General features: G+C 40.7%; 1 protein-coding gene across 4 annotated transcripts in view; it reads left to right on the top strand.

Annotated features, from left to right (window-relative positions):
• ELOVL5 (ELOVL fatty acid elongase 5) overlaps positions 1–10,557 on the top strand; it is a 35,998-nt gene extending 25,441 nt beyond the window's left edge. For all 4 annotated transcript variants that reach the window (XM_080586015.1, XM_080586014.1, XM_080586017.1 and 1 more), the window contains exons 4-8: positions 2,682–2,759; positions 3,405–3,576; positions 5,052–5,176; positions 7,044–7,178; positions 8,635–10,557. In XM_080586015.1, the coding sequence (XP_080442141.1) occupies positions 2,682–2,759; positions 3,405–3,576; positions 5,052–5,176; positions 7,044–7,178; positions 8,635–8,766 (642 nt within the window). In that variant the 3' untranslated portion in view covers positions 8,767–10,557. The remainder of the gene's footprint in view (positions 1–2,681; positions 2,760–3,404; positions 3,577–5,051; positions 5,177–7,043; positions 7,179–8,634) is intronic.
• The last annotated feature ends 441 nt before the right edge of the window (positions 10,558–10,998 follow it).

Genomic DNA, 10,998 nt, shown 5'->3' on the forward strand with positions numbered 1-10,998 from the left:
CTGTGGTCAGGCATCAGCAGTGCCATTAGCAAGCCTGGGCTGCTGCCAACCTGAAGATGAAGGTACACAGCAGAGCCATTTGGGAACTGCTGTTGGTCAGGTATCAGAGTGACCAATTGTTTTTTTTTTTTTCTTTTCTGAAGCCTTCCAGCACGTGCTGAAAGTATTGTGGACATAACAAATAGCGGTGCAGGGCAGCTGGCTCCCTCTGGAAAAGCACTGCCGATGTGTGTTGTGTGGTGCACAAAGCAAGGTCTGTGGGCAGTGGCACCAGCTCGTGGCAGTGGCAGCAGGTTTTGACCACTGAGTTTATTCTGGAAAGGGAGGGTTTAAATTATTTTTGCAACTATACTATTTATATGTTAAAAGTTACTGCCATTTACTGCAAATGTTGCTTTGCTTATATCATTTAAAACTCAATGGCTGTGAGATACTACTACTGCTCCTAGGATATTACAATATGCTCTTCTGGAAGCAAAGGTTTAGCTGAAGCTGCCTGTTATTCACACTGATGCTTTTACCCTTTTACCCTTCAAAGGGCTGGAATCAATCCAGACACCTGATGTCAAGCTGTAGGTGGGGAACTTATCTCCCTTACAGGGAAAGGTGCTTGGGGTTTCGCTGTTCTAGCCTTTGCTTTGGAGAAGTTCATGGAGCACAGGGATGCTACAGGACACCGAGCCTGGCTGTGTGGAGTAATCACAGGGTAAACGTGATTATTCCTCTATTTCTCACACTTCCTCGAGCTGTGAGAACTGTATGAAACCATCTGTAGGCTCTTAGCAACACTATTACAGCACAATGTGGGCTTCTGTCTGATATTCCAGCGGGCACCCAAGGAGCCGTACGGGCTTTCCCTCGACGCTGTCAGAGCAGCTTGGTGCAAGGCCTGCTCTGAGATGTAGCTGGTGCATCGCTTTAAAACTGGTGCCTTTAAACAGCAGTGGAAGGGAGAGGTCTCCATGGCTGCCTTCCCTTTGCGGCTTGGATAGAGGAATTGCCTGGGTCTGCTGCTGATACGCAAGGCTGCCCTGATGTCACTGTGGCGTGGCAATATTGATTTTTGTCCATTACGTGAGGTAATTCCAGGTCTATCTGTTATGGTATAACTAGATGTCTTTTTTCTTCTTTTTTTTCCCCCTAAATAGCAGTGGTAATTCCATCTCAGAAGGTCAGAAATAATGACCTAGGCTGACTGGGTATTTTAAAAGCTAATATAAGGAGAAAATGAGCCATGAAAGAACATTAGGAAAAGGTAGACCGTTTAAGTGATTATCTTTATTGTACCTTTTAGAATTAGTTTCCCACTCGCAGTTCTGAGCAGCGTTTAATAGCACCAGTTATTGTAGTCTTCTCATCAACTGATCATTTTAAATGGCTTATGGTACAGAGTTTTTCACTGTGGCTTTGCAAAGCTTTTCTTTTTTATTCTGCACGAGTGTAGATAAGGCCAAAAATGGACAAGTCTCTTGTGCAGGATATCTGCCTCTGCTTTTAAAATGTATTTTGGATACCTAAAGAACTCATTTTTCACTTGGGAGTAGTCTAAATTTGTTACTCCTCTTCTAATGCTATTCCCAAGAGGAAAAAAACATCTTTATAAACATCAAGCAAGCCCTTCCGTCTTGATTATTAATTTAATAGAAGCACTGATGGCAGCTTCAGAAAAGCCAGAGGCCAGAACCACCGAGGCATCATCCTTGGTTTTAAAAATAAATAAATTAAATAGCAAGCGGTGCCCTGGCCAAGGCACACTTGTTCTCATCTGCTCCTGTCTCCATAACTGTCCTTCTCCAGTCCCACCCTCAGCATCTCCTCCTCTGGGTGCTCCTCCATCTTCCCCCCTCCTCCAGCCTCCTTCAGAGCCCATTTCAGCCTCTCCTTTTGCAGTCTGCCTCCGCCCCACGGCCCCGTCGTATGCAGAGCTCGGGCACAGCAGCATGCTTCATCAGCCCTGGGAAAAGGGGTGGGACATGGGCCCCCTCCTTGGCAGCTTGATCCAGATTTCATCTTGCTTCCCCAGAGGTTTCAGCCAGCTCCTAGGCAAAGGGTTCCCTGTCATCCTCTCGTGGCTAATAGCTGGTCATTGCTCTTAAAAGTAATTTTGTGGTGTTTGATGTGCCAGGAAGTCAGGCAGGCAACGGCAGGTACTGTGGAGGAAATCACTTGGGCAATGAAGGATGTAATGTGCTTGGGATTAGTGAATTATTTAAAAAGATCCTGAAGAATCAAAATGTGGCAAAGCATCAGTTGTTAGCTGTTAAGGGTAGCAAAGCTGAAGGGTTTGCTCTGTTACACAGCTGAAAAAATTGTAGTCAGATCCCTGTGTATAAAATTTATAATCGGAGGAGAAATATGTTTACTGTTTCTTTGGTTGTTCACTTTTCCATCAGTGACATCATCAGCTAAAAAGGAGAGATCTTTCTTAAAAATCTGTGTAGATTATGTCCATGCAAAACACACGCCATGTGGGATAAGCCGGGATAAGATGTTGCCTCCTATTTTTATTCTGGTGTGCTGCAATTGGAAGAATTTGTGTTACTCACCCTCCATTATGATTCAATAAGTGCCCGGAGCCTCGTGTCACAAAGAGAATGCCTTGGCACCAGGCATCCCAAGCTGTCAAGGTGCGAGGCGCGGTGTTGTCACCAAAATGACACTTCGTTCTTTTATCTTCCCAGCTGGTGACAGGAGTATGGGAAGGAGGATACAATTTCTTCTGTCAGGATACACACAGTGGAGGTGAAGCTGATATGAAGGTAATGTAATCGAGACTTAGAGCTAATTACATTTCAGATTGTCTCCCTGAGTCTAAGTAGAGAGCAGAAAGGCATTGATGATGTAGTTTTTGTTCAAATTATGTGTTCTTTTTTTCTCCTTCTGCAATACGGAAGGGGAATGTGTAGTTAAACATAATAATTAATCCACAATATACTTGGTATTTACAGTTTCAGAGAGTAGCTGTATTTAAATTTTCATGCTTTCCCAGCTCAAAAAACAGGGAGTTGGTCTTCGGTCCGTATCCAGCCACTGTGTCATGACCCCCTTCACTGTCTGAGGGAAAACATAGTGATCATTTCTTCTGGTCCCCATTCAGGCGGTGCCTTTACAGAGGGCACTACAGGAGCACCAGTGGTTAAGTGTTGTCTTGTTTCTGCCAGGGCACCACAGGTGCACAGCAATAACCTCGTAAAACTCTCTGTCATCCTGTTTTCACCTGTAGTTATGGGTTTGTACCTGGGTCTCATATGGAAGAACTCGGTGCCAAGGTGTTACAGAAGATCTCAGCGGAGAGTCTTCAGTCCAGCTAGTGCAAGACGGAGTTTGAATTTTACCTACTTGGCAAAAGAGTTAAAAGCCCCCACAACACGCAATACTTCTAAAACTTGTTTCCTCCTTTCTAGATCATACGTGTCCTCTGGTGGTACTATTTCTCCAAACTCATTGAGTTCATGGATACCTTCTTTTTCATTTTGCGGAAAAATAATCATCAGATCACCGTTCTGCATGTCTATCACCATGCAACGATGCTGAATATTTGGTGGTTTGTTATGAACTGGGTGCCTTGTGGTCACTGTAAGTACTGGGTTATGGTGGGGAATGTTTGCAGCAGAGGCCTTGTGTTGGTATTCTTTTGGTCAAATCCAACTTCTCTGGTACCTTCAGCTGCAGGATTTGTTCCTTCCGATACTAACCTGCTTTGCTGAATTGCAGCTACTGCTTGCAGATGTTAAGATGCCTGCAGAGCATATAGAAAATACATGGCTATGTGGTTTGAAGATTTTGTTTGGCAGTGTGATGTTTATCTGCCGCAGTAGTCCAGGTCTGACACTTGTCAACCTTGCTTTCTCATTTTTCTGGTGGTTGGAGACCCTCAGATGAAACAATACTTATTTTCCAAGTTAGGACCAGAAGTTTGTTTCAGCTACAAGATGTCTAATAGTGACCCTTGCCCTCGACTCTGTCAAGTTCACTTGAGATGTTACTTTCTTAAATTAATTTCATTATACCAGTAGCTATAAATTATTATTTCAATTAAAATCTTGTCCCCTGAGCACTAATGAATGTGATCAAATGCTTCCTAAATGGAAGATATCCATGTCTCTCTTGTCTAAATCTTGCTTTGATTCTTTAATGCATTAGAGTGGCTTAGTTGTGGTTCAGATGTGCAGCTTACGGGTACTGGCTTTGTCGAACACTCCTCCAAGAGAAACCTTTGCAAATCCATTGGATGTGAACTAGCAGCAGTGCAGACCAAGAAGCTGGATTGCTCAGGAGTCTGCTTTCCGAGCCAAACAACATAGAAACTCTTACTTGTTTTGTGTTGTTAGCACAACAGTGAATACTGTTGAACCTATGAAAAATGTGGATGTGGAAACACATTTTCCTCTAAAGAAGTTGATCCCTGTTTATAGAACAGTCAAAAGTGCAAGTACTTAGCGTCTATCTTGAGTTTCTGTGGTCTTGAAAATACTTCTGTGCTATTTCTGGTGATTGTTTTTTTTTTTCTTCTTCCTTTCCAAGCTCTATGTTGGGCTCAGTCATCTAGTACTACACAGTTTGGTGCTGAGCTAAAACAGAAATTTCTTTAATGACTAAAGATGCTGTAAACAAGGGCAAATAAAATGGTTAACTTGCACTACTTGCGCTTTCAGAAGATGCCTGTTGCTTTTGATTATAAGTGACAAAAAGGGCTCCCACCTAGAAGGAAGTGAAATCAGCCTAAAATTAGATCAGAGAAGCTATTGATTGCTGGGCATGTTTACGTGCCTCCTTTTTATCAGCTTCCTCAATACCCTTGAGAAACTAGAATGTAGAAGAATAATAAACAGAACAATCGGAAGGCTGATATAAAGTGTGCAGTTACAAAGCTTTTCAACCACTCAGTTGGGTCAACAGAAAAAGTTTAAGGGGAGTGGAGTTTTTTGCCTTTGTTCTAAGGGAAATCATATTTTAAATAGTAACATTTTGAACTCGTTATCTTTGTGGGCTCCGAGAAACACCATTTTCATGGTAACGCAGTGTACTTTCTTTCTCATTTGCTCTTTTAGCTTACTTTGGTGCCACACTGAACAGCTTTATCCACGTCCTCATGTACTCCTACTATGGGTTGTCTGCTGTTCCAGCAATGCGTCCTTATCTGTGGTGGAAGAAGTACATCACTCAGGGGCAGCTGGTGAGTGACGAGCTCTTCAGTGCTTCAGCAGGTTCTTGTATTTCCAGTGGGAACTTCTTGTCTTTACTGAGTTAGAGAGTTTTGGCAGGATGTAAAAGGGGAAATGAAGGCTAATACCTTCTGTATCTTCAAGTTCCTAAATCACCTTAGAAATCCAGCTTCTGCACCTCTGTTTGTACTGCTTTCAGGGCAAAAGGGAGGCAGGGACTGATGGTGTACACAAATCAGTGCTGAGCAGCTTAGAAGGATCTTTCTCCACCTCCCCATGTTTTGTGGCGAGATGTATTTGGGAATCATGCTGCTGAGTTTTCAGGGACTCAGGAGCCAGAGAGGAGGGAGAAGCTTTTCTTCCAAGCCCACTTTGAGTCGTGTGCTCTTCTGGGTGCTTGTTGCTCAGGCTGATGTTGAGATGACAGACCAGAAATGGAGTGCAACACAGTCCGCAGCTAACAAGGCCCTTCATTCTACTTCTGCAGGACAATGGATTTTCTGTCCCATTTTTGCATGCAGTTGCAAATGGTTTATTAAAAACTGTTCAATATTTCTGGTCTCCTTCTGCACTTTAAATGGGCAGATTTTTTTCACTTGTAATTCTGTGTTGGACTCTTTGCATCCATTTGTATTGTTTCCTGTGTGTACAGTGATGAAGCCTGAATGCTGTGTACTGGAGATGAAAAGAGCCCTGAAATTAAGCAACGTGGCACATGCTGTAGTGATACTACGTGTTGCGATGTGTGTAACATGTCTGAACACCACAAGGAAATGTGCATGGGTCTTTCTTCTTCCCCATTTTATAGACAGGGAAGCTAAAGCCTAGAGATGATTTTTATCGTTACGATTATATTATTTTTTTCTCCCCACTTAGGAAGTCCCCTTCTCAGACCTGTGAATAGGTTTAATAACATTTGCTGGTGACGACCAGCAATTCAGAGTTTTGATTCTCAAAATCTGCTTTTCTTAGCCATCCTTCAGGAAGGAACAGTGCTAAGTAGTGGAGTTCTTTGTGGTTTTGCAGGTTGTTTTGTTTTGTTTCGTTTCCAGACTTAGGCCCTGTTCTTCATCCGTGTTGTCTGAGTGCTGCAGAGTGCAAGTGTCTCAGTGGTTTATCTGCTCCCCTGGCTATTGTCACAGCCACTTCCACTTCCCTGCCTGCTCTGCGTGCATAACTGTTAGGGCAGCAAAATAGCAGAACAGAGCTGTCTTATTTTAAATAAACATTCCCTAATGTGGTAGCCTTCATGTAAGGGTGAATTTTTGCCTAAGGGCCTGTGCAGTACTTAAGCCCAAACTTTTTTTTTTTTTCCCAAAAGAGAACATTGAAAATAGTTAAACAGGTCTAATGAACCTCAGTCCTTCTCCGTGACCACCCCCAGCTTCCCTGCTTCATATGTGCAGCTTTCAACCCCAAAACGTCTCCACTGGAGCCACATGTAGGGTAGTCCCAGTCTCTAGGAGAGGGTGGCAGGATCGAAATGTGAACCCAGATCTTCGCAACTGAAGCAGTGAGATGCAGAGTTACTCTGTTAGGCTGGTAGAGTCAAACCCTGGTGAGCTCTCACGAGGGAGGCGGTGGTCTTTGTTCCTCAGTATACGTATAAGTCAATTTAATGTGAGTTACACTAGTGCTCTAAAATGGAGCAATATTAAATAAAAGCACTTAATCAACAGAACACTGCCACCTGAAAGTCTTCCTAACTCACGTTTACTTTTAGAAAGGCAGAGAAGATAAATTTATCAAACACCCAGGATTACATATTTTGACTTGCTTTGTGTATAACTAATTAGGTTTTGGTCAGTAATGGCTATTTTCCATCTTGCATTAGCGTGCTCTGTTTTCTCTTGTTTATTTATTTTTTTCTTTCCCCAGACTCAGTTTGTCCTGACAATCTTCCAGACCAGCTGTGGTGTTGTTTGGCCATGTGCATTTCCTCAGGGGTGGCTGTATTTCCAGATTTCATATATGATTTCTTTGATTATCCTCTTCACAAATTTCTACATTCAGGTAAAAGTAATATTCATCAATTCTGTGTATCATTCTGCTGGTTTTATCTCTCTGAAAAACAGCTTTCCGGTGATATGCTTCAAGTATTCTTTTTCTATCTTCCTGTAATATGCATACATTCTTAGAGTACTGTACTTGCTGGTGTGCCCTCAAATTTGAGAGCTTCAGGTGTGTTCTCTGCATAATTCAGAATGATCAGAAATCACAATACAAAAACAAATTTTACTAATGCAATTTTAACTGCAGATGAGGGAGAGGAGGAGCTTTATGTAAGAAACAGCTTTTCATTCTGAAATAAAACAGCAGCCTGTGAACCTCTGAAGCAAACAAAGGAATTGTTCCCTACTGTTCTTACAAGGGTAAATGCTTATTCTATTTCCAGGGAAACTTCCCAAACTATCAACGTACAAAAATCTGGTTTTGATTCACCTTTATAAGCATTGGCTTGTATTTCTGTATGGAAAATTATCATTTGGAATTGTGTTTCTGTGAAATTTGTTTCATGTCTGAACAGATTTGGACTTTGATCTATGTTGTTCGGAGTAGTTCATAATCAGGCTCTGTGCAGAGATGTCCCCATCTTCAAAAAATCAAACGTGTGCAAGCTCCAGCCCCCGGACAACCAATTCTGAGACATATTTTAAATGTCTCTTGAAAGAGTCAAATATTTCAGGTCCAGAATATAGCAGGAAAACATAGCAGGCTTCACCTTTATGATCTGGTACTTCTTAAAATAAGTTCTGTGGTTCATATAAATTGCTTCTTAGGAACATGCAAATTAAACTTGATTGTATATTCCAAATATTGCTTTAATTTCTTCATCAGCTTTACTTAAATTTTAACTTTCCTTCACACACACACATGCTTTGGGCAATGCATTCTTACCAGGCAAGGTCTCTTAATCTTTCAAAAAGATTGTCACTTATATTCTTTCCACTGCCTGTAATTTTTGGTGCCCTGAATCTCCTCAGAGCTGTTAGTCTTTACTTCTTTCCTACTTCACACGTCAGCTGCTGCAAATTTGTTTTGCATTTCTGTCTCTGAAACGTCCCTAACTGTTCTTGTTTATCCACTTCTTCTGGCATTGCTGGAGATAGTCACCTGTGTTGCATCAAACTCTTTCCTGACTTGTCATTTTGGGTATATTCTTAGGCTCTAGTCTGCTCATGAAATTGCTTCCCTGCTTCTAAGTGACTGTTAACGTAGTACTGCCAATGCTACCATCATACTACAATTCTTGTTCTTTCCCAGTGAACTAATTCTCTTATTGTGATGAATGAAACACATAGTATAGCCTTACACACAAAAAATGGTAAAGCTTATTAGACTCTGCCACCAGCACAAGGTCTTTAAACATGGTGGATGCAAGTTTGCTTTTGTGTGTCTTGATCTACTGTGAGGAAGTGGTCGTTTATACCTGTTTAAGCAAAACCATGTGCTTTTCCGTATATTCTAGACTTACAACAAGAAGGCATCCTCGAGGAGGAAAGAGTATCAGAATGGCTCTACAGCCACTGTGAACGGGTACACAAACAGCTTTTCTTCCCTTGAGAACAATGTGAAACAAAGAAAACAAAGGAAGGATTGAAGACCAAACTGAAAAACCATTTTGATAACCCCAACAACAAAATCATCTGATTGTAAGCACAATAAGAGTTGTGCACTAATACTCTAATGGCTACTGTAACTATTCCTGCCTAGAATAGTGTGATTTATGTAGGACTTAACCAGTGCAAACACCCTAGAAACTGTATACAGAACATAAAAGTAGGTTAAAGTTTAAAAATAATTCTGGGCTGTCACTGACCCCGCTATAGACTGTGGAAGGGAGTATTATTGTAGTATACGACACTGCTGTTGCCTTACTAGTCAATATGATAGGTGCTGAATTATGATTCACAATTTGAAAACACTGTAATCTAAACTCCATTTTTTTACTGTAGATCGTGCATGTGATTGTAGAGGTAATTTGTACGATGCTGGTTTCAGTAGATAAACACACATGCCTTAAATTAAAAAGCAGGGCCCAAAGCTTATTACTGGTTTAAAAATTAGGGTATGTTTCAACTTTTCAGTTGATTGACTTTTTATTAAAAAGTCATTTAGAAGAATCCATTGATCATTTTACTGTTCTGTATGTGATACACAGCGTTAAGTATCTCTTACATGATACAGTGAAATTGGAAATGGCACGTTTAGTTTTGTATATTTGGCTTTAACTGACTAAACAGTCACAAACCAGATGGGAAAGTTATTTTACCTTTTTAATAGATCTTATTTTTTTATTTGAAGTATGTCACTAATGTAAAATTAATTGGCGCTTACACAGTCCAGGAAGACTTAATTATTGTCTCTGAGGTTTAGGGTATATACAGGGTGGACCCATCTTTTATTTTCTCTTTCTTTTTCTTATTTCTGGGAATTCTTAAATGTTAAATGAAGAGTGGTTTTTAATATGGAAACTGGCAGAATTTCAAGTGTTGTTACCATAGCCATATCCACGCTTTAGAAGCTACTGTTTAAGTCTGTGACACATCCAAAAGCGTATTTAAAAACGAAGACAGAAAGATGCTTTTCTGACGGAATTGTCTGTATTTAAGTTGGTATCTGTACTGTTCTTCATGTAGCATATGTTCATTTTTAAAATGTGCCTAACAAACATTTTTTTCCCCAAACAAGCAAAATGAAACGGTCTAAGTCATATGTAATGTTTTTTAAATGTTACTGAAATGTGCTGGAGATGCCTGTTTCTGTAATGTGAGTTGTGTATATCACCAGTAATGTTTTGGCTTGCTATCTGAGGATTTGTTTAGAGTGCTTGTTAAAGTTGCTCCTTCCTGTAAAATCTTGCCTTGCACGTATGAGGAGCTAATTGCAAAGCCAATATCTATTGCTGGGATGTTATTCTGGTGTCTGCAGTGGTGGAGTTTGGCTTATGAATATCTTATTCATTAAGCTCTGAAAAATGAAATTGTGCAAGACGTTCAGTTGGTCATTGCTCAAGTTTAGCTATCTGTTTTTGATATTTATGTAAATGCCAGTTTTAACATGTTTAATTTTTCTTTTTTTTTTTTAAATTAAATCTTTTTAAAAATTTTTGCACATCTTTTAGGGAATTAATAAGTTCTCCTGCTAACCTTGTGGGTTTTCATTCCTTGTTTTGAAGGAGACAGTGTCTGTTATGTTTACATTATCGAAGCTTGAGTGTGTGTCTTCATTTCTAGGTACTGGTTTGCAGAGTCTTTACATAGCTCAGTACAGCAGCTACAGTGTTCAAAATAGGCTGTCTAAATGTGCTAGAAATAAACCCTTGGCTCATCTGAATATACCTACATTGTTAATGTTTGACATAGTTTAATCATTAAAACACTTTTGATGATCTCTGCCTGAATTCTATAGTGGGTTTGTACAGATCTAACACACTGCTGCTTCCTGCGCAAGGCCAAGAAGGAATTCTCTTGGCCGAATGACAGCTGCAGATACTCAGAGAAATTTAGCGTACCAGAGATTTGGTATCAAATTCCATACAGAAACCTTTGGCTGTTACTGAACACGGCTCCATTGCCTGGCTGTAGAAATTATTATCTGTGTGATGGATTAAACCTCCCAGTGGAAATAGTGACTCGCTGAAAGCAGAGAATCCCAAATGGCTCTGAGGCTGAGCGCCGGCAGAAAACTTAACAGGGGCCGAGAGGGACTTTCTGCCTCCTATACACTGTCTGTAAACTGGAAACGATACTTCTGTCCAGAATGTGAGCATTAAAGAACACTTTTGCAATTTCTCTACAATCTTTTGCCCTTGAGTGATCACTTCTGAGCT

This window comes from Anser brachyrhynchus (genome assembly GCF_964034855.1).
Source record: "Anser brachyrhynchus genome assembly, chromosome: 3".
NCBI classification, from domain to species: domain Eukaryota; kingdom Metazoa; phylum Chordata; class Aves; order Anseriformes; family Anatidae; genus Anser; species Anser brachyrhynchus.